The 26668-nt window shown below is 45.0% G+C and overlaps 1 protein-coding gene across 2 annotated transcripts in view; it reads left to right on the top strand.

The window, feature by feature from the left end:
* LOC149471142 (cyclic nucleotide-binding domain-containing protein 2-like) overlaps positions 1–26668 on the top strand; it is a 349105-nt gene that overhangs the window by 141100 nt on the left and 181337 nt on the right. For both annotated transcript variants that reach the window (XM_089656547.1, XM_089656541.1), the window contains exon 7: positions 3627–3789. In XM_089656547.1, coding sequence (XP_089512673.1) covers positions 3627–3789 — 163 coding nt within the window. The remainder of the gene's footprint in view (positions 1–3626; positions 3790–26668) is intronic.

The raw sequence follows: 26668 nt of genomic DNA, 5'->3' as shown, positions 1-26668 counted from the left end.
ATAATTATCACCTTGTTTAGGTCTAGGGTACAATTTCCACTGTTTCTTCACCCATATGCTCCAGTGATCTAAAGTACTTAGATTTTCAAGACCAAAGCAGGGTAAATAGCTCTGCACTGGATATGGGGACGTTGAGGAACAGTCCATTGACTAATGCCATCTGCCAGGAAGCGGAGGATCGGATAAGTAAATGATCTTCTCTTCTTGCTGGACTAAATGAGCAGTTGACCTATGCAGTGCAAAGATTTTCAGGTGGGACTTTCAGAGTTAAGCTTTAAGTCCGCAGTTTCAATTAAAAGAAACCTGGTGATCCTGCCAAGATCTTGTTCAGGCACTTTCTGTTATGGAGTGACAACTGTCTACTAGTTGTCTCCCTCTTACATGTACCCATTGCCTGAAACTACAAGAAGCTCTGTGACGAACTTTTCTCTGGAATGTCCAGCAGAAAGCCAGTCCAATGATGAGCAATGGTGGAGCAAGTGCACATAGGCAGGAAATGTCTGAAATTGGTTGGAGGAGATCAGCAGTGCTGAGATGCAAGAAAAAGGATAAAAAAATGATCCACATTACAGTACCATAATATCTGATATTGGGGTTTACAGTGGAAGCCAGCATTTATTCTGAGTTGAATCAGCTGCATGCACTATAATGGTAAGCAATCAGCTCAAAATCAGAACGTCAGGGAAATTTGATGCCATAACACAAATCACTTCAACCCCTAGTAGCCTTAACTCTGACCAGGGGCAGACTGACTATGTGGAAACTCGGGCACTGCCCAAGGGCCCGGGGTCAGTAGGGTGCCCCATGAGATGTCCCTGGTACCTTTTTCATAGGCTTTTTTGAGTTTGGGCAAGGACACAGGGGCCCCATGATCCCCTGTTGCCCGGGGGCCCCATGAGTTGTCAGTCCGCTCCTGGGCAGAACTCCAGCTTTTGATGCACTTTAAAGGATAAATTCACTTTTCAGAAAAAAATAATAAATGCACATTTTTTTGAGAGATTAAACATAAATTAAATTAAATCTTGAAACTAATTAGTGACTTCTGTGTATTTAAGCACGTGCTCATATCTTCAGAGAGATTGGATTGGAGAGATTAGATTTGATTAAATTGTATTGCATTTTTGTGCCTTTAAACGCTCGGTCAAGCTCATTGCCAATCTGTATGCAATTGCACTGTGTGTGAGCAGATTGCGTGCAGATTGTAAAAGGTAACAGATCGGCCAGACGGAGATCTGTATGTGTGTGGGGTGTCCCAGCAGACCGTTCTGCGGATAAACTGTTGAGTGGTGGCAGGCTACCTTTTGTGGTGTGTCTGGTCCGTGTGTCTGTGGTGTGTCTGGGGGGGGGGGGGGGGTGTGGACAATGGAAGGGTGATTAACGCCGGGGTTCAAGCTGTAATGTAGCTGGAGGGAGCTTAGAAGGGTGTGTAATTACTAAGCTGGTCCTCAACTCTAATCAGTGCATCAGATTGTATGTAAGATTTGTATCTGCCAGTGTGTGGTCGACCAGCTGGATTGGAGTGGAGTCTCCATCTGGTGGTGGCCAAAGGTAGTGCGGGCTGTGAAAAGGTATCACAGCTGATTTTATATACGGTTTTATATATTCAAAGTTAAGGCCGCTTTATCCCCTCATACCCCCTGTCATGGCCACGCGTGCGCGCCTCGGTTAGCTAGTTGCTGTGGGCGTGGCGTGTCGGGGATCCGTGACAATCTTTTGAAGAGTTTTCTCATTACTTCCTGTTAGGAAATGTGGGAAATTTTCCTAAATAGGGACACTGACAGCAATAAAAATCTGAAACAGGCTCCAATCATTCCCAACTTCATCCAAAATTAAATAAATACTGTATTTTCTTGTCTAGAGTTGGGCTTTAATGCACAAAGATATTTTGGAGTATAGTTTAAGTTTGGATGACATGTATTAATGAAACCAATAACATGTAGGAAAGAAATATGGGACCTCCTGACTTTTTTAAACATCTAGGCTCCAAGTCTGTTATTCAGCCATTGACTTTGCTATCAAGCTCATCACTGACCTGTAAATAGCATACAGCCAGGGAACTATGAAAAGTTTGCTTTTCCCTCCTGGATAATTGTTCTGGGTCATTGACTCATAGGTAGTAAGGCAAGTATATGGGTAGCAGCTATTTTACCGCTGAGTTATCATTGAGGTAATTTTATGATTAATGGGGAGTCCCTGTGAAAATGGTTTATACCTACAGTTCATTGTACACTAGCATGGTCAATAAATTGAAGTTTTAAAAAAGATAGAGTAAGCAATCTGTTGTACTGTCGTACCTAAAGTATTTGGCACCCAAGGAAGATAATTTTGTTACAAACCCACTACAAAATTATTTTTAGTAATGTTCCTAATAACTGCAAAAAAAAAAAGGCAGACAGTAAAAACTCCCCAGTTTTGGGCATCAATTCACAAAAAGAGCATTGGGGAACATTAGAAAGTACAGAGAAGGGCAACTAAATTGATAAGAGGTGGAGATCAGCTATGAGGAAAGATTAGAGGAACTGAATTTATTCTCTCTTCAGAAGAGGAGATTAAGGGGGGATATGGTCAACATGTATAAATACATCAGTGGTTCATATAGTGAACTCGGTGTAGAGCTATTCACCCTGAGGTCATCACGGAGGACAAGGGGGCACTCTTTACATCTGGAGGAAAAGAAATGTAATCTCCAAACACGGAAAGGTTTCTTCACAGTGAGAGCTGTGAAAATGTGGAATAGACTCCCTCAAGAGTTGGTTCTGGCCAGCTCAGTGAATTACTTCAAAAAAAGTCCTGGATTCTTTCTTAGATACACAGAATATAACTGGATACTAAAATTTATAGGTAAAGTTTATCCAGGGAATATCTGATTGCCTATCTGGGGATCAGGAAGAATTTTTTTTCCCAGCAGGAGCAAATTAGATCGTGCTTTGCTGGGGTTTTTTTGCCTTCCTCTGGATCAACTGTGGGTGTAGGATTATAACTTTTTTTTTTTTTCTGTGGTTGAACTGAATGGACTTTTGTCTTTTTTCAGCCAGAAAACTATGTAACTGTGTAACTATGTAAGATTAAACATTAGTGGTCATTGTAGAAGTGACCCCTTACAATGGTGGCTAGTGGAAAATTGCCTGCTTGCCTGGATGGTCAATGTAGGTGGGAAATCAATGTTGAAGGAACCTCTAGAAACCTCAGGAGGAACCCTAGGATTCCATGGAACCCTTTTTGACAGACACTGGCCTCAACCTTGATGGGCTGAAATGTGAACTTACTCCTTTAAAAACCAACTATGTCAGCCCCTATATTTCTATCCCAATTCCACTTTAAGTAAAACACAATGTTAATTCCTACACACCAAATTGCTCTGTAGAAACTTAGTACTCTAAGGCATTATCGACAAACCAACATATCTCTTCTAAACTTCATATAAAAAGAGAAAGTTTTTATTTCCTTCTAATCTTTATATATTGTACAAGTGCCAGACAGTTGTTAAAATGGAGCGTGATATCTCTTAACTTGCTTGGCTGATCTGAATATTTATGAAATGTGCAGCTATTATAAAAAAACCTTGACTTCGCCAGCACTATGTGCTGTGCATGGTAACTATCGTTTTGTTTTTTTTTTCTTCCTAGTTTTGGGCCCGGTAGAGTAATAATACGGCAGGGTCACGTCGCTCAGAACTTCTACCTGATCCTCTCCGGCACTGCCGTCGTCACTAAAGTGTCACACAGTAAGAAGACAGGGGAGCTTTTCTCCAAGACGGTGGCCTTCCTGAAGAAAGGGAAGTACTTTGGGGTAAGTAGTTGCTTGTTCATTGTATTCCCATTTGTATGAAGAAGGCAGAGGCGGCTACGCTACAGATAAAGAAACGTTTGCAAGTTATAATGACTAATACAGTCCTGTTTGTGCTGACTGTTTTTGGGAAGCATCCAGAGCCTCTGTGCTGATTTAAAATCAATCAATCAAGCGTTAATGAAAACGTACAGACAAACATCACAAATCAGGGCTCGGTGCCACGAATCTACCCGGAGCTGTGATTGACTTAAGACTGTTGTTAACAAACTTTGTTGAAATGTTAGAGAAGTTGTATTTACATTTTTTTTTTCATTAGAATACTAAAATCTTATCATTGGCTTGAGTTTGAAGAGTTGTAGCCTGGGCAGAAAACACCAGAAACCTTTTGAATGTGCATGCAAATTTTACTTGACCATATACTGCTATTGAAATGTAACTTGAACCCTGTATGGAAGAAATCACATAAGGATTTGTCAACCTCGGTTCACTAATAACCCTAAAATAATGACACTGCATGACGTGGGTTTATAGGGCCACAGCAGCCATTTTATTTACAAAATGAAATATATAACATAATATTAACAACAATTCCAACAATGCAACCAGGAGTAAGTTGTAGCACACAGACCCTTGATGAGTCCTGCCTTTTCTCCCAGTTTCTATCCCCAAGTGGTTGCAAGCAGCCAGGCACACAGAAGAACTTGAATAGGGTATAGGGTGAGCCTTGGGATATTCCAAATCTAGTGCAACTTTAACCTTTAACAGAGGACACTCTCTGGCAGTAGCTAACCTTTTCAGGATAGGCCTTTTTGGCAAGAGAATATGGACATACAGCTCAGGGGACTTCCACTCTGGAAGCAGTCCTAAGCCAGCAACTCTGGAACAGTCTCCAAAAGAGATGTTAACAGAGAAGTATGGGGTAAGGGGTTTGTTGTTTCCCCCAAAATATACTTATCTAGGTGGATGCAGCATCAGTTTGATGTTGCATCTGTCCCCCGCCGGCTGTAAGTTTGAGAACTAAGCAATTACATGACCGCTCTGAGCAGAGAGCAGTGACTGTCAGCCATCGTTGTCTGCTCTGCCCCCCCAGTGCTCTCTGAAGCACTGGGCTTTGGAGGGGAAGAAGCAGCTCTCTGAGAAGCTGAGCCAGGTGCCGCTCCATACTCTGGGGACTGCAAAGTCAGGATCTTTTGCCCAGCTTAGACTGAGTGATGCCAGAGGACAGTGGGCTCCAAACCGCTGTCGGCTGAAAACGGGTCACAGGAGTGCAGAACGAACTGCACTCTTGTGATCCACAGGAGAAGTACAGTCAAAAGAGCTTTGGCTGTACTTCTCCTTTAAGCAGCAACAGTCTTTTTAGGATCTCTCAATGTCTCAGGTCTCCACTCGCTGTGTCCCTGTATACATGGATTCCTCCTTCCAGTACGAGCCAGTCCCTGTACTGTGAGCTTCCGGGCCAGATCCTCAGCAGACTTTCTCCCAACTGTCCTCAGCAGTTTTAACGATAGGCCCACCAGCTCTCCTGAGTGGGGACCTCAATCAATCTCCTGCAGTCTTCTTTAGGTTGCCCAGGAAGACAGATAGCCCCTTCAGGCTGGCTCTTTTTTCACCAGGACAAGGACCCTGCTTTTCTAGGCCCCAGACTATTTATGCACACCTCTGCCCCCTGATGGTCACTTTCCTGACCAGGGATTGGCTAAAGCTGTATGAATATTCAGCCTGGGGCCTGCTTCTTCCAAATCACTATGTTCCAGAACTTACCAAAATAGAGGAGAAAGTAGTTCAGCCTGCAATCTGCAGAACCCAGAACAGCCAAACTCAATCAAATCCTGGTCCACTGGTTAGATTGGAGTCAAAAACGAAGTTTACTTAGTCCTGTTAGCAACCTAACTAGCGTCTTTTGGTGTCAGTTTATGAATACAGTTTCCCATGTCCTCGGTTCCCCAACTGGATCAAAGATGTTATGAACTCACACATTATTTCTTTTTCCTCAGGGAACCTAGCTCCTGGGAGAACTGCCAATAACCAACCAAGTGAAAGTGACATACCTCAGATAGGCCCCCAAGCTGCTGTGACTTTTGTTTTAAATGCCACCCCACAGCCGTTGACTTCAAATGAACTGAAATTCTAATGTGGATGGTTGGGTGGAGAAACTTCCTCTTCACCTAAATTTTCCAGAATGAATTACTTGCATCCTTCACATGAACAACAATTGTGGCTCCACCCTTCCCATCTAACCTTCACTCTGCCCTTAAACCCCCTCCACATTGAACTTACCTTTTTTCACTCTTTCCTGATATTTTCATCCCCTTAGTCATGCGGTCCCTCCATCCACTTGCTCTTCTCTTGGTCTCACTTTCTAAGGACTAGTTCATGTGTGCTGTTATAAAACTACCCATCTGAAAAGCGATCTCTTTTAAGAGAGTGTCTGACAGGTGGTGAGTAGGAGATATGTTGCCTCCTCACCGCCTGCATTAGCATTCAAAATGTTGCAGAACTACACCAAACCAGTTGCAGGGCAGTTGTGGCACGACCCAATTCACTTGAATGGGTTGCGCTTGTCATCAGTACTGCCTCCTGAATGCTCCATACACACAGAGGTTAGAGTAGTTGTCCCAGTTTAATTACAATTTCATGTGTATGTGTGTTTTTTTTTTAAACCAGAGATTGTCCTTAGCATTAGCATTTTGCTAAAATGTTGTGTATTGGAACTGTTGGGGCCCTAAAAGAAGGTGATACACTCCAAAAACTTGTCCTAAACATGTTAATGTTAGTGCAAATAAAAAATGTATTATGGACAATGATCAACTGTTTTTGTTCTTAGTGCACTAACAAGGCTACAGCCATCTCACCAATCCAGTATCCCATCCTATATAATATAATGCATAAGTTCTGTTTTCACTTTGCCACTGGGGGATTTTGCCTCTTGAATTTAGCTGAACAGAGCATGCTCTTGCAGTCCCAGCACATGCATTACTCCTTCCCAGGAGCGGAATGAAAACTCATGGGGCCCCCGGGCAATAGGGGATCATGGGGCCCCTGTGTCCTTGCCCAAATTCAAAAAAGCCTATGAAAAAGGTACCAGGGGCATCTCATGGGGCCCCCTACTGACCCCGGGCCCTCGGGCAGTGCCCGAGTTTCCAAATGGTCAGTCTGCCCCTGCTGCTTCCTCTCTATGCTGCCCACACCAAACATACCTTACTTCAAAGTGTCATTGCTGATGGTCCCTCCTGGACACAGAGCTACTGTATGTAGCGTTACCCTTGTGAGGGCCGCTTGTATGATGTCCAGGTTTCCTCTTACTTCGCCCCGCAGCCAGGCACAGTGTAATTCCAAAGTCCAAATACACTTACACACACTTATGCTCATTCTCTTCAATGATCAGTCTAGGGGATGTTTTGTTTTTGGAGTTTATTGTAGAACTGGGGATAGGGATGAGGAATGTAGTAGGATACTCTAAATCAGAACTATTCACGGTGAGGACATCTAGCTTGTCTTTTAGTTGAACAATGTAAAAGTCTTGGCTGACAGTAGATAGTAGACTTCTCTAACATACAGCAGCAAGTAGTTTTAGGAGTGAGCAAAGTCCCTTTAGCAGTGGTAGTAGTTGCAGGGCTGAGCTCCTCAGGTATAAGCCCATTATGACAGACTGCGACAGCCCAAAAGTAATGTACCTGAGCAAAGTCCCTTTGCAGTAGCAACACTTGGACAAGCTCTTCAGAATACTAGACAGTGTTCCCTTTTTTTTCCCCAGACCCACGCTGACTGTCAAGCACCAGGGGAGCTAGCAAGCACACAGTCCCCAAATATCTCAATGTCAATACTCACAAGGCACATGGACACAATGGTTACCTCCTTCCAATTGTCCAAGCGAAACCCTCCAGTGACACCAGACAGAGCTTTGGTGGACAGCTCCCCTCAGTCAGCTTACTGAAGAACTGAGGTTACTCTCTCTAACTTCAGGCCCTCAGGTCGACCCACCTGAGGCCACATGGCAGCAAATGGCAGGCGAGGCAGCCTGCCTCCAGCCTGGCTGGTTCAAGACCCTGATCCCATGTGCTCTCAGAATATAAACACCACTCCCAGCATTCAATGGGGCAACCCTCCCCTGAAATTGGCCAGGGCTGTATCCATATTCATGCTGTGCTTTTGCATGGCTCCTCCCCATGTTCTGGAAGGCTCTCATAGTTTCCTGAATGCAGATAGAACTCAGACAAATTCCAACAGCACCAGAGCAGCATGAGCAGACCTGACTAAACAATCATAGCACTCTGTTTACCTGACAGCCTCTCTGGTAAGCAGAGAAACACAGCTATACTTCTCCTAACTATACATATCCTAGCACCTGACTAGGAGGGTGCTACATGTATATCCTTCCTTCTTGCATTGTTAAAAAAAAAAGAAAAGAGTACTATAGATTTCATGAACCTATTCAGCTTCCTTTGTACCTTCAGCACTTCTCTCCTGCGAATACTGCCCGCTGTCATACCCTCAGCACTGGTCACCCTTACATACCACCCACCATCGAATCTTCACCGTCACACCTTCCTCCCATGCACATATTGCCCAGAGTCATACCCTCCACACTTCTCCACTGCACCTACAGCCTGCCATCATACTCTCTGAACACATCAGTCTCTCTTATACTCTCCACCTTCTTCCCTGCACATACTGCTTTCTCTCATACCCTCTGCATTTTTCCTTTATACAGACTGGTCTGTCTCATACATCTGCACTCTAAACCTGCATATACTACCCATATACTACCCTTTCTAATGCCCTCTGGACTCTTTCCATAAGCAACAGTTTATCATATCCTCCATGATCTTCTCCCTAACGTACTGCACTCCTCCTCTGCACATACTGCCAGTTGTCACAGCCTCAGCACTATTCACCGGTACATACCACCTACTGTCACATCTTTACCATCTCACCTTCTGCACTCTGCCCTTGCACATATTGCCCACAGTCATGCCCTCCGCACTCCACTTCTGCACATATTATCTGTTTGCATACCTTCTGCACATATGGTCCTCTCTTATATTTTCCACTCTCTTCCCTGCACATACTGCTTTCTCTCATGCCCTCTGCATTCTTCCTCTATACATACTGCGCTCTCTTGTACTTCTGCACTCTTTACTTGCACATATTACCCTCCACATTCTTTCAAAACACATAAATCCCTCTCTCAAATCCTCCCTGCGCTTTCCCAGGTCTTATTTATGATAGCGGTTGGGGACACTAACACCATGCAGTTGAGCCATGTTTTTACTGACCGCTCTCCCTTTAGCTCCAAAGGCAGCAGCCAGAGGTGTGCATGTGACCCAGACACAATGTTTTGCAGCCACAGCAGGAATTATACCCTACCGCCCTCTGATTGTGACCCATTCAAGTGAGCGCGAGCTATTCAACCTCAAAGCATGTGGTTGAGGAGCAGTAGTGCATCATTTAGGGGGTTAAAAAAGGTGGTGAGAAGATGACATATTGATTTATTGCCTCCTCACCACTTGTCAAATGCTTGAGTAGCCCTTGCCGCTAGTGTAAATGCATACTGTGCTCTCTCTCCTCCCTTGCACTCTTCAGCTTCAAATAATGCCTTCTTAAACACCCCCACATTCCTAAGTTAGCCAATCAGTCCTACCTGCACTAGTTTTCTTTTCCCAGGCTCTTTTTCCATTATTTTCTCCTGGCGAATAACACACTTCCAGTGTTAGAATGGATACTGTGTGTCATAAGGGAGATTTCCCCTCATTGCCTCCATATATTTCCAATGTGAGGGATATACCTTTTTAAACAGATGTCCCAATTGGAGGATTTCCCATCTATTCTAGTTTGGTTGGCAATTCAAAATTTTAGATTTTTCCTCACTTTCACTGTGGTGACATTGGTCATTAGGACAATCAGAAAGAGTGAATCCACAACAGGACACAGATGACAATAAAAACCTGGCCGTGGTTCTATCTCCTCACCAGTATGTTCAATTCTAACAAAAAAACTAAGTTTTGCCTTTAGTTATACTTTTTGGCACAAAATGTTCAACTTTTGTTAACAAGCTGGAATGCCTATTTTACAGCACATTGGCCCTTAACTATCCTCTCTCCACATGCGGCACGTTTACTTTTTTTTTTCAAAAATCCAAAAAGCAAAAGTTTATTGAGTAAAAAAACAGAAGGTTACAATGCAGTATGCTTTAAGACAGAGCATACTACAAACAGTTGCATACAAACAAGAACAGAAGGAAAAACATCCTCCTGGTGACATTGTGCTTATAAGGAGAACATATTGTAAATTCCGAAGACCAGCGTACATAACAATATAGAAGGAGGGCACCAAAAAAGGTACCCTCATTAAGGTACATCCTTTGCTGGCAACACTAGGGAATGAACATATCTCCAAGTGATAAAGATGTATTCTGTCCCAATTAGATACAAGTATGTTTTGCAAATATGAACAGACAGGTAATTACGAAATCGTAATTCTAGTAAACATCTCATGCATGAGGCAGCATCAGTTCTCTGAATAACTAAGAGCAGGTGTCTGCAGATTGCATCCAACAGTCCCAGATCTTGTTATACTTTGTGGGACAACCTCCATTAATATGCACTCACCAGTCACTTTATTAGGTACACCTGTTCAATTTATTGGTAACGCAAATTTCTAATCAGCCAATGACATGGCAGCAACTCAATACATTTAGGCATGTAGACATGGTGAAGTCGACTTGCTGAAGTTCAAACCAAGCATCACAATGGGGAAGAAAGGGGATTTAAGTGACTTTGAACGTGGCATGGTTGTTGGTGCCAGACGGGCTGGGCTGGTCTAAATATTTCAAAAACTGCTGATCTACTGGGATTTTCACACACAACCATCTCTAGGGTTTACAGAAAATGTACTGAAAAAGAGAAAACATCCCGTGAGCAGCAGTTGTGTGGAGGAAAATGCCTTGTTGAGGTCAGAGGTCAGAGGAGAATGGGCAGACTGGTTCAGCTGCAACATTCAGATGGTAGGGTTAGAATTTGGCATTGACAACATGAAAGCATGGATCCATCCTGCCTTGTATCAACTGTTCAGGCTGGTGGTGGTGGTGTAATGGTGTGGAGAAGATTTTCTTGGCACTAGCAAGGTGTACCTAATAAAGTAGCCAGTGAGTGTATATTATTTTCTTTAGGGGGAGAGTATTGTTGATGTCCGCTATCCACTCCTCCAGTGTAGGAGGAAGCACCTGCATCCAGTGACGGGCCACCGGTTTCCTAGCAGTGAATAAGGGTTCGTGTAGAAATGTGGTAAGATATTAATTGGTCTGCAAGGGAGAATTCACAATAAACAGGATTTAGAGTCTAGGAATAAGGGGACCCCATGTGGTCATGTGGTCAACTGAATCACCTGAGCCCAGAAACCCCATATGGGCAGACAGTGCCAGATCATATGCCCAAATGTGCCCAGGGATAAAATGACATTTAGGGCACTGGGGATTATGATCAGATCTGAAATGCGCTAAGCAATTTGGGAGGGAGAATTCTTCCTTGCATGAAAAGTTTTTAGTTCCCCATTCTGTATCATGTGGGAGAAAAGGTATACACTTTTGGAGTCCCAGAGTCCTTGGTCGAGTTGGTTTTAATCATGGCTAAGTCCCATATACGTTTAAAATGAAAAGAGATACCTTTCCATAAAGGCTGTGCAACTGTGCCCCTGATACCTCTGAGAATATCACAGAATGGAAGGTGCCAGTGACTTTTACCTTTTTATGGCTGCTTTTTCACTCACCTGATGGTAGGGTATGGGTCTTCAGGCCCTCCCTGAAGTCTGGGAGGAGGATGTGTGGCTCTTAGGTTCCTTCCTGGGGGTCTCTCTTCAGAATAGCCAATACGGCCACAAGAGAGAACTCCGACAGGCCTTTTGGCTTAGTGGACCTGAGTTACTTGCCTTCATCAGTAGTTTTGCATCCTGGAGTGTCAGGGATGTCCATTCTCTTCGGAAGGGGACCAGTGACTTACCCTGTACACTTTTTTTGTGTGTGTTCACATGGACTGTTTGAGTTCACTTGATGTTTAGTTTTTTTGCACCTCATCATGGGCTCAAAAAAAAAAAAAATTATATATATATATATATATATCAGGCTTCCTACACAAACCAGCTTTAATTGCTAGAAATAACAGGCAAGGTTTCAATGCTTAGCCTCCTCATTTCAAGAAAAGAAAAGATACAAAACTTTGGTGCTGGAAATTACAAACTCCAAAGTAAATTAATTCAAATCATTAAGAGAAACTTTCAGAGAAAGAGAAAGTTCAATAGCGTGAAATCCCAGCTGGCAGCGGAGACCTTAGAGACCCCACCGCGAAGGAGAGCTCCGAGCAACTTCCAGGAGCCCAGACACCGGGGGGAAAGAAACATTACATCCTGCTAGAATAGAGTCTCGCTAATTAGTGGCACCTAACTTATCTACCTGTGGGCTTCCTAATTAACGGGAGCTGCCACTTCCTCGGCACTTTCTACAGAACGTGATGGCGGAGAACTAAGGAATAGTTAGGCGTACTGTGTCATCCTCCATGTTACATCCTGGAGAGACATTCTATTCTACATGCTTTGCTGGAATCCTCCCTCCATTAGCATATTTTTGTACATTTGATAATTTTTTTTTAATCTTTTATTGATAGCTTTTAGAGCTGTGATTCAAGCCACATGAAGCAGTCTTCAGCTGGAATGTTTTGTCAATGTGGCTGCGTTACATTTGCATATAGTGTAGCAGTATTGTCAGTATTGTGCGCACATGTACGCATACATGTCCATTTTCAAGTAGGTTTAAATTTCTTATGTTTCCTAATAAATATAGATATATATAACATAACTGCTTCTGTTTTTATTTTTTTTTCAATTTAACCACTTGCCCACCGGGCACTTATACCCCCTTATTTACCAGGCCAATTTTCAGCTTTCAGTGCTGTCGCACCTTGATTGACAATTGCGCGGTCATGCAAGATTGTACCCATATGAAATTTTTATCATTTTTTTCTCACAAATAGAGCTTTCTTTTGGTGGTATTTAATCACTGCTGGGCGCTTTACTTTTTGTGCTATAAGCAAAAAAAGTGCAAAAAAATTTGAAAAAAAAAAAGTTTCTTTGTTTCTATTATAAAATGTTTTAAACAGGTAATTTTTCTCCTTCACTGATGTGCGTTGATGAGGCAGCACTGATGGGCACTGATAGGCGGCACTGATAGGCAGCACTGAAGGGCACTGATAGGCGGAACTGATAGGCAGCACTAATGAGGTGTCACGGATAGGTGGCACTGATATGCGGCACTGATTGGTGGCACTGATAGGCGACACTGATAATGGGTACTGATAGACAGCACTGATAGGTGGCACTGACTGACATCACTGCTGGGCACTAACTGGCGGCACTACTGGGCACTGAATGGCACAACCGCTGGGCACTGACTGGTGGCACTGACTGGCAGCACTGCTGGGCTGCACTGGTGGGCACAGGTGGGTGGCACTACTGGGCACAGGCGTCATATGACGTCCACCCAGAACTGGCCGGCCGCAGTGCAGCCATCATTTGGCTATCTGCGGTCGGCAAGTAGTTAACACTAAACTCCAGGCACAAAATCCTTTAAATATAAAATGGTTTAAATATATTTCTCAATAGAAACAAAGGATATAAATCTAGGGGTGTATTTACCACAAGGCAAATAAGGCACTTGCCTAGGGTGGCATTTTTCAGGGGGGCAGCACCTCCCCTTAGAAGAAGGGATTAAAGAAGGGGCATGTGCACCATGGAAACCAGGTAGGATCCGAGAGAGGCTGCGGGCTGTTTGATGGTGTATGTAGAGCCTGGCTCTCGCTCCCAGGGATGTCCAGAGCTGTGAAGATGAGTGTCTTTCTATCGCCAGTGGGGAGGAAGTGGAAAGCTCTCCCAGGTGGGGTGCAGGGGTGTTGTTGGTCAATGTCATTTCTCTCTCCGTGGGAGGGGGAAGGGGGGGTTGTATTGGTTGGTGTCCGTGTGGGCAGACGATATTTGTATTGCCTAGGGCAACACAAAACCTCAATACACCACTGTATAAATCCATTTTATGTGTACCAAATGCTTTTGCAAACCCAGATATTAACATATACATGTTGCAGTGACATCTTCGCTGTGCTGTACATAGCCTGTGCAGAGAGCAGAGAGCTGTGGGAGGAACCCAGAAAGCCCCTCCCACTACAGGCTGCCTGTAGAAAACTAAAGGAGGGGGAGGAGACAAGACTGTCACCCTGTACAAGGAAAGAGAGCAGCAGTGACCGGTCTCTATTACAGGAAGTTCCTGTGTGTACAGAACCCCTCCAGGTTGCCATAGTGAATTGCATTTTATAGAAAATAACAGCGCTGCAAATTGAGATGGAAAGGTAATTTTTAATAACATTCAATTACAATATGACTTGTGTCGCAATTGTATATGCTGTATTATTTTTCTTTATTTGATATTTTTCTCCCACGAAAGTGGAGATACCCTTTAATAAAGCAATAAATTATACTCTTTTTGTCAGGGCTCCCAGGTATGACCAGAGGTGTGTGACTGAAGCAGGGAAACGCAGACCTCAGATATGTTATAAACAATATAATTTATTAACACTAACAGTACAAACATAAACGCAGTGCAATACTAAAACATAATACGGTGCAAACAAACCAAACCAAACCACCCACAGATAACAGTATATACAAGCAAGTGTCGTCAGGCAGGCCGGGTCAATATCAATTGGGCAGGTAGGTACAGGGGGAGCAAGCGGAGAATGGTCGGGGTCACAGGCCAGGTTCAGCAGGTAGCAAGCAGCATAGTACAGAGGGTCAGGCAGAGGGATGGTCCGGGTCACAAGCCAGGGATCAGAACAGGTAGCAAGCAGCGTAGTACAGAGGGTCAGACAGAGGGATGGTCAGGGTCACAAGCCAGGATCAGAGCAGGAGAAGTCAGCAAAGGAACAGAAACAGGATGCAGGACAGATACAGGGCCCAGGACAAACACAACACCAAGGCAGAGTCTGCAAGTCTGGCCATCCCTTAAATACCCCAGTATCATCAGTTCCAGGTGTTAGCTGGCTGACAGGTTGAGTCTCTGATTGCTGGGAGCACCCGCTGGCCAGCCCTGGTACTGCAGATCAAAAGGCAGGTGAGTCCCACCATTGCTGGCCAGTCCATTCCTAACACTTTTCTTCTGTCAGTGAAAATACAGCTTTCTTACCTCCTACTCCAGTGCTCTGTGTTGGCAGAGCTGAGTAACAGCCACACCCCTCACAAGTGTGTCGAGGCAGGGCTTCTGTCCGCATAGATGTTTTCTCATGCTTGGCTGATATTACCTTAAAATGACACTAAACGTTATCCTTAGTCCTCAGGCGGAGCGGCGGGCGCCGGACCCCCAGGCGGAGCGACAGGTCTCGGGCCCTCAGGCGGAGCGGCAGGCGCCGGACCCCCAGGCGGAGCGACAGGTCTCGGGCCCTCAGGCGGAGCGGCGGGCGCCGGACCCCCAGGAGGAGCGACAGGTCTCGGGCCCTCAGGCGGAGCGGCGGGCGCCGGACCCCCAGGAGGAGCGACAGGTCTCGGGCCCTCAGGCGGAGCGGCGGGCGCCGGACCCCCAGATGGAGCGACAGGTCTCGGGCCCTCAGGCGGAGCGGCGGGCGCCGGACCCCCAGGTGGAGCGACAGGTCTCGGGCCCTCAGGCGGAGCGGCGGGCGCCGGACCCCCAGGAGGAGCGACAGGTCTCGGGCCCTCAAGCGGAGTGGCAGGTGCCGGACCCCCAGGCGGAGCGACAGGTCTCGGGCCCTCAGGCGGAGCGACAGGTCTCAGGCCCCCAGGCGGGGCGGCGGGCGCCGGATCCCCAGGCGGAGCGGCGGGCGCTGGACCCCCAAGCGGAGCAACAGGTCTCGGGCCCCCAGGCGGAGCGGCGGGCACCGAGACACCAGGCACGACAGTGGGCTCCGAGTCAACTGGTATGACCGCAGGCACTGGGTCAGACATTGGATGGTCTGGCTGGACAGCGGGCATCGGGTCACCAGGCATCAGGTCATTTGGCTCGACAGCGGGCACCGCGTCATCTGGCAAGGCAGTGGGCTCCGAGTCAACTGGTATGACCGCGGGCACTGGGTCAGACATTGGATCGTCTGGCTGGACAGCGGGCATCGGGTCACCAGGCATCAGGTCATTTGGCTCGACCGCGGGCACCGCGTCATCTGGCAAGGCAGTGGGCTCCGAGTCAAATGGTATGACCGCGGGCACTGGGTCAGACATTGGATCGTCTGACTGGACAGCGGGCATCGGGTCACCAGGCATCAGGTCATTTGGCTCGACAGCGGGCACCGCGTCATCTGGCAAGGCAGTGGTCTCCGAGTCAACAGGCACGACAGTGGGCACCGGGTCATCAGGTACCGGATTGTCTGGCTCGACAGCGGGCATCGGGTCATCAGGTATGACAGCGGACACTAGGTCACCAGGCATCAGGTCATTTGGCTTGCCAGCGGGCACCGCGTCATCTGGCAAGGCAGTGGGCACCGAGTCACCAGGTACGACAGCGGGCTCTGAGTCAATTGGCACGACAGCGGGCACCGGATCAGGTACCGGATCATCTGGATCAACAGCGGGCATCGAGTCAACTGGCCTAATAGGATCGTCAGGCTGGATCAGTTCATCATGCTGGGTAGAGGCATTAGGCCGAGTAGAGGCTTCAGGCCGAGTAGAGGCATCAGGCCGAGTAGAGGCATCAGGCCGAGTAGAGGCATCAGGCCGAGTAGAGGCATCAGGCCGAGTAGAGGCATCAGGCCAAGTAGAGGCTTCAGGCTGAAGAGAGGCATCAGGCCGAGTACAGGCATCAGGCCGAGTAGAGGCTTCAGGCCGCGTAGAGGCTTCAGGCCGCGTAGAGGCTTCAGGCCGAGGAGAGGCTTCAGGCCGCGTAGAGGCATCAGGCCGAGTAGAGGCATCAGGCCGAGTAGAGGCTTCAGGCCGAGTAGAGGCTTCAGGCCGAGTAGAGGCATCAGGCTGCGTACAGGCATCAGTCTGAACCACGGAAGGCAGGCTCACCGGTTTGGATACTGGCAGGATGGTATTGGTTGGAAAGAATTTTCGCTTTTTTCTGGTTTTAACTACTGGAGCACTGCAAGTAAACGCAGGTCTGCAAACGAATGGAGCAGCTGGAGACAGAGAAGAACTGGAGGATGGAACAGGAGAGGGAGCAGTTGCTACAGAGGGCTTTTTTACAGGGTTAAAGGCAGGATAGGTGCAGCGAGTGGGAACAGGGTACTGACATGCGGTAGATAGCCAAGTATACTGGGCTGTAACTGGAGGAGCTGGTGGGAATACAGGAGTAGAGTTAGAAGCAGGACTGGGTCTTTGTAAGCTGACTGAGGCTGGGTGCAACAAATCTGTCCATGTCTGCAGTAGGGGTTGAACAAAGCTGAGCTTACACAAAGTCTGTCTGGTCAATGACTGCACTGCGTTTATACAATCTCTCAGTGTCTGTGGTGAACATGTGGAATAACGCTCCAGAAAGTAACCCACATCATCCTCTAATAACCACACCAGGGACTCTACCTGGTCTGCACTAAATGGTGGCAAAAATTCATCCCTGCATTCGGGGGAACCAGATGAAACCAACTCTGCACAAACCTCAATCAATGGCTGCACCTCAGAGAACACTGTGCCCTGATCTACTAGAACATGAGCGAGCCGTATACATTCTAGCAATTCATCCCGGGTATACTCCTTCAGAGTTTGATAAGCATACTCCCTGTCATCAAACACTAGCAGAGATAAATACTCAACCTCATCAAGATCCATCCTTCCCATCAACAAGCCAAGATGGCTTCCCTGTGCAGCCACTTCTGGTCAGGATTGGCCTTGGTGTAATGTCAGGGCTCCCAGGTATGACCAGAGGTGTGTGACTGAAGCAGGGAAACGCAGACCTCAGATATGTTATAAACAATATAATTTATTAACACTAACAGTACAAACATAAACGCAGTGCAATACTAAAACATAATACGGTGCAAACAAACCAAACCAACCACCCACAGATAACAGTACATACAAGCAAGCGTCGTCAGGCAGGCCGGGTCAATATCAATTGGGCAGGTAGGTACAGGGGGAGCAAGCGGAGAATGGTCGGGGTCACAGGCCAGGTTCAGCAGGTAGCAAGCAGCATAGTACAGAGGGTCAGGCAGAGGGATGGTCCGGGTCACAAGCCAGGGATCAGAACAGGTAGCAAGCAGCGTAGTACAGAGGGTCAGACAGAGGGATGGTCAGGGTCACAAGCCAGGATCAGAGCAGGAGAAGTCAGCAAAGGAACAGAAACAGGATGCAGGACAGATACAGGGCCCAGGACAAACACAACACCAAGGCAGAGTCTGCAAGTCTGGCCATCCCTTAAATACCCCAGTATCATCAGTTCCAGGTGTTAGCTGGCTGACAGGTTGAGTCTCTGATTGCTGGGAGCACCCGCTGGCCAGCCCTGGTACTGCAGATCAAAAGGCAGGTGAGTCCCACCATTGCTGGCCAGTCCATTCCTAACACTTTTCTTCTGTCAGTGAAAATACAGCTTTCTTACCTCCTACTCCAGTGCTCTGTGTTGGCAGAGCTGAGTAACAGCCACACCCCTCACAAGTGTGTCGAGGCAGGGCTTCTGTCCGCATAGATGTTTTCTCATGCTTGGCTGATATTACCTTAAAATGACACTAAACGTTATCCTTAGTCTACAAAAAATAATCCATACACATCCACTACTCCACTACTTAACCAGTTGCCGACCGCAGTTAGCCGAATGACAGCTACACTGCGGCCGGCCAGTTCTGGGAGGGCGTCATATGACATCCTCCCAGAACGCGCTCCCTGAGGCCCAGAGGAGAGTGACTCATATAAGCTGACCCCCATCGCAGCTTCCACCAGTAGAGAAGATCTCTCGAGGCGCCAGTATTGTGGGACAGCCTGTCCAGTGTAAACTGCAGGATAAGAGGGGACCTCTGGCTATTAATATTGCGCTTACCTAATGCGCATCTGGTGAGTGCGCATTTCTTATATTTCCTACACGGTTTTGACGAGTGCCTCGTTGGGAGTAACAAAGTCACCATTTCATCCATTTGTCATTTACCGGACATTGTTCCTATGGACTTTATACTGTCTATTTGAGGGTGTGGCCAGTCTCTGATATAGCACATTTAATTTGTTTATTAGCGCTGCACTTTTTCATATTGTATCAATTAGCACACGTTTTCATTTCTTAAAATTCTACCTTTAGTCTGGCGATCAATGTTTCAGTAGCAGCCTAAATTATTTAATTATTTTTATGCTGTGTATGTACACACATATTAAAATTGAGATGCAAAACCACATATCCATTGTACAGCCTCCATTTTGAAAACATTACTTCAAATTTTCTATTTCAGTGGTTGTGCGGAATGTAAATATACAGTATCTGTGCAATCAAATAGCCGCCAGAGTTAGTCAGTAACAGACTTGAGGTTCAATTAATCAATATGTCTGTGTTATTTTAACACCACTACTTATTTTTCATGATCATTTTCTCTTAAATACTTTCTGTTTACAAACATTCCTGTCACATATAAACTTCTTTTTCATAAACCTCTGAAATGAAAAATAAACAAAGCATATCCTTCTATAGTGTGTACTTGCCTCAATCCAAAGCACTGGCTGTGATATCTGTCTCCTCTCTCATTCCTCTGCTATTTGCCTGAGTCACTTCTGACAGTCTATGCCAGGGGTGAGCAATTCATTTTTCCAAGGGGCCACATAAGAGACTGGGACAGTTGTGGAGGGCCGAACTGAATTTTTCTCAGTATTCATTTTGGACCTAAAAAGGTTTGTAAGTATGTGATTATGTAGAAAACAAACACCTGTCTCTAGGAATCATAGGAACAAAATAGGTCATGAAACAGGTCTCTTTCAGACGGGCAGCAGAAATGGACAGCTGAGCCTTGGCTGAATGTGGCCCTGTGGCTGCAATTTGCCCAGGTCTAGCCTATGCCGACACCAGACAATCCCTGGAAGTGGCTCTGCCCCACCAGCACACAGCAGGTGACTGATAGCCTCAGCTCTGCATGTTTCTCTATGAGACTGTGTAGAGAGGGGTGTGCCCACTCCCTCCACTCAGGTGTCAGATTACACTCAGCTCCCTGCTTTAAGCTTTGCAGTGTGACACATCAGATCCCCACACCCCTGCCTTCAGAAGCTCAAAAATGCTGTTTAAATTCTGGACTTCGAGCAGATGTAGAGGAGAGAGACTACATATAAACAAGTACATTGTATGTGTCAGGGAGCGAGGAGCCAGACAGCAACAGCGGTTGACTTGGTAGGACAGAAGTTCTCCTGCCGAGGTCATCTTCCAGGATAATCAAGTCGAGAACCAGCGGGAATCGTAGCCAAAGCCGGGATCAGAAGCCAGGAAGAATGGTTGCCAGAGCCAGGGTCAGAAGCCAGGAAGGATGGTCGCCAGAGCTGGGGTCAGAAGCCAGGAAGAATGGTCGCCAGAGCCAGGGTCAGAAGCCAGGAAGGATGGTCGCCAGAGCTGGGGTCAGAAGCCAGGAAGAATGGTCACCAGAGCCGGGGTCAGAAGCCAGGAGTCTTAGCCAAAGCAGAGTCGGTATCCAGGAGAGCAAAGATTTAACTGAACAGGAGCTTGCTGCTGTGCAACAGACAGGACACAAATGCAATGGACAGCTGCAAACAGCAGACTTAAATGTGATAAGCCGCCACCTCCTAGGAGGAGCCGCAGAGGGCTGAAAGCATAAAGGATCCCAAAATGCTTTGCAGGCCTAAGATGGATGCCAGCACATGGAGCAGCACAAGCCCTGAGAAAAGGTAGGACCTTGATAGTATGAAGGAGGATTTTTTTTCATCTCTGTGTATCACCTGAGGGCAGTCACTTCAGTGGGTATACTGTATGTAAGGTTTTACAACCGCTTTAATTATTTTTAAGCTGTTTTTGTATTACCTGTATTCCTTTGTTATATTCAATTCTGACCATCCCTTGCACACACACTGAATTTAAAAATTAGGCTGACAGTGACTTACAAAAATAATGTAGGTTGGACAAACTAAGAATGACTAGCACAAAATTCTGTCTGTTAACATTTCTATCTAAAGCTATATTACATAAAATTATTACATTGGGAAGGCCAGCTATATGGATAGCACTAAACCTGAGACATACTGTAGACCAGGAGGATGTTTATAAATGACATGCCTGGAGACATGATTGTAAGTATAATGAATATGAGCCTCAGGCAAAAGCAGCTTTGCCGGCTGCAAAAAAGAGGAAATGTCACAGAGAGCCATTATGTCTTGTTAAGGGTTTTTGTTGTACTGTCTGTTTGAGCTGTGCACGTTAGGCAGCATTTACGCAACCATCAAGCCAATGTGGCTCTTTACATTTTTTTCTGACAGTCATTTGCTGCACCACCCCAATGGGGAATGGAGGTCGGAGTACATGAGAAATTCTTTGAGGACAAACATTACTGCAATGACAGTACTATAATGTAATGCAAAAGTGGGCAACTTTTTTATTAACGTATGTACGTCATTCAAATTTCACATGTTGGTAGAGTAACTTCCTCTATCCACTTGAAGGCCAAGTATTTTCTAGGACATTTTGTTTACAAGATTAAATTCATATTTTTTGCAAGAAAATTACAGTATATATATATATATATATATATATATATATATATATATATATATATGTGTGTGTGTATATATATATATATATATATATATACACACACACTGTGCAAAACAATGAAAGGAACACTTGTTAATCAGATTCTAACTCGTTAATCAAGTCAATGAAACTCCTGGGATATTGATGTGGTCAGTTAAGTAGCAGAGGGGGTTGTTAATCAGTTTCAGCTACTTTGGTGTTAATGAAATTAACAACAGGTGCACTACAACAATGAGATGACCCCCAAAACAGGAATGGTTTTACAGGTGGAGGCCACTGAAATGTTTTTCCCTACTTATCTTTTCTGACAGTTTTTCACAAGTTTTTCATTTGGCTAGGGTCAGTGTCACTACTGGTAGCATGAGACGATACCTGGGCCCTACAGAGGTTGCACAGGCAGTCCAACTCCTTCAGGATGGCACATCAAAACGTGCCATTGCTAGAAGGTTTGCTGTATCTCTCAGCACAGTCTCAAGAGCATGGAGGAGGTTCCAGGAGACAGGCAGTTACTCTAGGAGAGCTCGACAGGCCCGTAGAAGGTCCTTAACCCACCAGCAGGACTGGTATCTGCTCCTTTGTACAAGGAGGAACAGGATGAGCACTGCCAAAACCCTACAAAATGAATTTCAGCAGGCCACTGGTGTGAATGACTCTGACCAAACAATCAGAAACAAACTTCATGAGTATGGCCTTAGGGCTCGACATCCTCTAGTGGACACTGTGCTCACTGCCCGGCACCATAGAGCTCAACTGACATTTGCTATTGAACACCAGAATTGGCAGGTCCACCACTGGCACCCTGTGCTTTTCACAGATGAGAGCAGGTTCACCCTGAGCACGTGACAGACGTGAAAGGGTCTGGAGAAGCTGTGGAGATTGTTATGCTGCCTGTAACATTGTTCAGCATGACCATTTTGGTGGTGGGTCAGTGATAGTCTGGGGAGGCATATTCATAGAGGGACGCACAGTTCTCTACAGGCTAGACAATGGCACCCTGACTGCCATTAGGTATTGGGATGAAATCCTTAGACCCATTGTCATACCCTTGTATGACATACACTTGTGCAGAGGGTTCTGGGTTCCTCCTGGTGCCTCATATGGCAAGAGTATGCAGGCAGTTCCAGGAGGATAAAGGAATTGATACCATTGAATGGCCCCCACACTCAGCTGACCTAACTCCAATAGAACACCTCTGGGATATCATATTTCGGTCAATCTGATGCCACCAGGTTGCATCTCAGACTGTCCAGGAGCTCAGTGATGCCCTGGTCCAGATCTGGGAGGGAATACCCCAGGACACCATCCATCGTCTCATTAGCAGCATGCCCCGACATTGTCAGGCATGCATACAGGCACGTGGGGGCCATACAAACTACTGAGGACCATTTTGAGTTACGGCAATGAAATTTCAGGAAAATGGACTCACCTGCTACATCATTTTTTCACTTTGATTTTTTGGGTATCTTTGAATTCAGTCCTCTGTAGGTTGATAATTTTCATCAAACGATGGGGCATCCTTACATTCCTAACACATTACCCAGTCCATATCAGCATAGATATCCAGCATGATATTTTTCCCCATTTAGATCTGATGTGTTTTCATAGTGTTCCTTTAATTATTTTGAGCAGTGTGTGTATATATATATATATATATATATATATATATATAATTTCTTATATATATTTTTATTGTCACATGGTATTTGCGCAGCAGATTTTCAAACACAATTTTTGGGGAAAAAATACACTTTAGTGAATTAAAAAAAAAAAAGGTTACCTGTTTAGTGCTACATAGCAATTCTAGCGCTAGAATGATTGCTCTCACTCTAACAGTCACGGTGATACCTCACATATGTGCTGCGAACACTTTATATGTGTGTGCATAATTTACGTAAGAGTTTGCTTCTGCAAGTGAGCGCGGTGGGATGGGGGTACTTTGACATTTTTTTTATTTCTTTTTTTTTACACTGTCTCTTTTGTACTTATTTATTTTTCCCTTGTAATAGAAATATGCATGACAGGTCCTCTTTAACCACTTCAGCTCCGGAAGATTTACCCCCCATTCATGACGAGGCCATTTTTCGGTTGCGTTACTTTAACTGACAATTGCGCTTTCATGCAACTCTGTACATAAATTCTTTTGGTGGTATTTGATCACCTCTGGGTTTTTTATTTTTTGCGCTATAAACGAGAAAAGACAGAAATTTAAAAAGAAAAAACTATTTTTTAAAATTCTGCTATGAAATATATACAATAAAAAAAAATCAAAAAATCTAATTTCTTCATAAATTTAGGCCAAAATGTATTCTGCTACATATTTTGGTAAAAAAAAAAAAAATCACAATAAGTGTATATTGATTGGTTTGCGCAAAACTTATAGTGTCTACAAACTACGGTAAATATACTGGAATTTTTTTATACTGGTACTGGCGGCAATCAGCAACCTTTAGCTGGACTGTGATATTGCGGTGGACAGTCTGACACTAACTGACACTTTGTGGGAACCAGTGACACCAATACAGTGATCTGTGCTAAAAATATACACTGTCACTATATTATTGACACTGGCTGGGAAGGGGTTAAACATCTAGGGCAATCAATGGGTTAACTGTGTGCCTAAGGGTTGTGTACTGTGTGTGCTCTGTTTCTTCCTGGCAATTTGCAGTGAAAGAAAATCTAGCGGTTTGCCGCTGACAAAATACAGCTCTGCTTTGTTTACATAGGCAGAGCTGTGTTTTGTCAGTGTCCTTGGGGATCAACGGGTGCCAGCATTCATCTATTGGCTGGCACCTGTTGATTGGTTTCTGCTGTGTCCAATCACAGCAAAGGCGGCGCTCCGGCGGTGCATGCGTGTCCCTTCTGGCTGATGTGCAAAATCATGTTTATAGATGTGATTTTACACAAAACGTCCACCCTGTAGCAGTAAATCTTTGCCTTTTAAAAGCAAAAGATCAAAAAAAAATTTTTTTACCTTTTGCTTTAAAAAAAGAAAAAAAATAGTTTAATTCCTCCGCCAACTGTAAGTGATATCATGACGTTGCTGCGGTCCTCCATCATGATCAAGGCGATCAGAGACCATAGAGCCTCCTCTGATCCTCTAGACCTTTCATTGCCTCTATCTTCAGCTGGCCAGACCATCGGATCATTTCTCGGGCCCACCAGTGTTAACGGCAAGCCCAAAAAACACCGGTGAGCTGCATGAGGGGCCACCTGGAACACTTTCAGGAGAAAGCTAGCTGTCTGCTGAAAAAAACTATTTCTTCAGCCATAACCCTATTAAACCACTTGAAAACCACAATGTTTATATACATATTGCAGTCTTCAAGTGGCTATAGTAAATCTTCTTCTTCTTTTTCATTTCAGGTAAATAATGAATCCCAGTCAGAAGCAACATGCCACCATTGAGATCTTGAAACTGTCCAACATCCACAGAAGGCTACAGAATGTTTATAGAGATGACACCATTGACAAGAGCAATGTCTTGCCGTTGGTGACTCTTTTGAATGGTGTCATCTCCATAAATATTCTGTAGCCTTCTGTTGATGTCAGACAGCCTGCACCCTTCCTTCGTCAAGAACTCAATGATGTTATATTGCTTCTGCTTGGAATCCATTGTTTACCTGCAATGTCCTCAAAGAATTTCTTATGTAATCAAAACTCCATTCCAAGCAGAAGTAACAGGCGTTCATTAAGTTCTGAAGGAGCAGGCTGTCGGACATCAACAGAAATCTACAGAATTTCAATGACATCATTGAAAAGAGTCACCAATGGCAAGACATTGCTCTTGTCAATTGTGTCATCTCCATAAACATGCTGTAGTCTTCTGTGGATGTTGGACAGCCTACACCCTTCCTTCATCAAGAGCTCAATAACAGCACATTGCTTCTGTTTGGAATCTTATGCTTATTTACCTGCAATGACAAAAAAAAAAGGAAGAAGAGTTACTATAAAGGAAGAGACACCCATCATGTCAATGAGTTCTTGATGATGGAGGGGTGCAGGCTGCATGACATCCACAGAAGGCTACAGAACGTTTCAGGTATGACTTAATTTAAACATCTGTGCACATTGCTCTTGTCAATGGTTAATCTCAGTAAACATTCTGTAGCCTTCTGTGGATGTTGGACAGCCTGTACCTCTCTTTCGTCAAGAACTCAATGGCGGCACGTTGCTTCTGCTCGGCAACCATTATTTACCTGCAATGAAAAGAGTTACTACAGAGGAAGAGTTACACTACCAACATGTGAAATTTGAATGCCTATGTAAGTTAATAAAAAAGTTATGCCCACTTAGGCTATCTTGGACTGTTCTTATGCTTAAAAAAGTGTCCGCATGTTATCCTTATCATTTTACATTTTTCTCACTGAAGGTACACAGTTGTAAAAATGCAAATAAAAAATAAACACAAAATTAAGAACAAATGAAATAAGCAAAACTACCCTTAGTACTAATCCCAACCAACAATAAATAAATAAACAAACACACCCCTACATCAGCCTTTCAAAACCTTTTTACCTAAAAGGAACCCTTGAAGCAGTGTTCAGGTTTCAAGGAATCCCTGCTAAAAAAATTATTGCATTTGCAGATCATTATACATTGTCCACATCACACTGGTGGTCAGTGGAAAGAATGCCCACTACAATGGTGGTCAATGTAATGCCCTGATACATTGGTAGACGGGTGGATGGGAAGAATGCTCCTTACATTGGTGAACAGTGGGAAGAATGTTTCTTACATTGTGGACAGAGGGAAGAATGTTCCTTACATTGTGGACAGTGGGAAAAATGTTCCATACATTGTGGACAGTGGGAAGAATGTTCCTTACATTAGTGGACAGTAGGAAGAATGTTCTTTACAATAGGTGAGAGTGGAAAAAATGCTCCTTACATTGGTAGACAGTAGGAAGAATGTTCCTGCATTGGTAGACAGTGGGAAAAATTCTCCCTGCAAAGGAGAACAGTGAAAAGCATGCTCCTTACATTGGTGGTCACTGGGAAGAATGAACCTTTGCATTGATGGTTAGTGGGAAAAATTCTCCTTACAGTGGTGGTCAGTGGTAAAAATGCCATAATTAGAGACAACTAACATGATCATTATTGTCAGTGATGCCTGAGATACGAGAGGAGAATCTCCCCTGGCCAACTGCTGATAGCTCTGCTAAATGAGGTCAGTACTAGTATTATA

Source organism: Staurois parvus, unplaced genomic scaffold, assembly GCF_062004578.1.
Source record: "Staurois parvus isolate SC_StPar_1 unplaced genomic scaffold, SC_StPar_1.0 ptg000027l, whole genome shotgun sequence".
NCBI classification, from domain to species: domain Eukaryota; kingdom Metazoa; phylum Chordata; class Amphibia; order Anura; family Ranidae; genus Staurois; species Staurois parvus.
The sequence above is the reverse complement of the archived record's forward strand: the minus strand, read 5'-3'. Positions and strand labels throughout refer to the sequence as shown.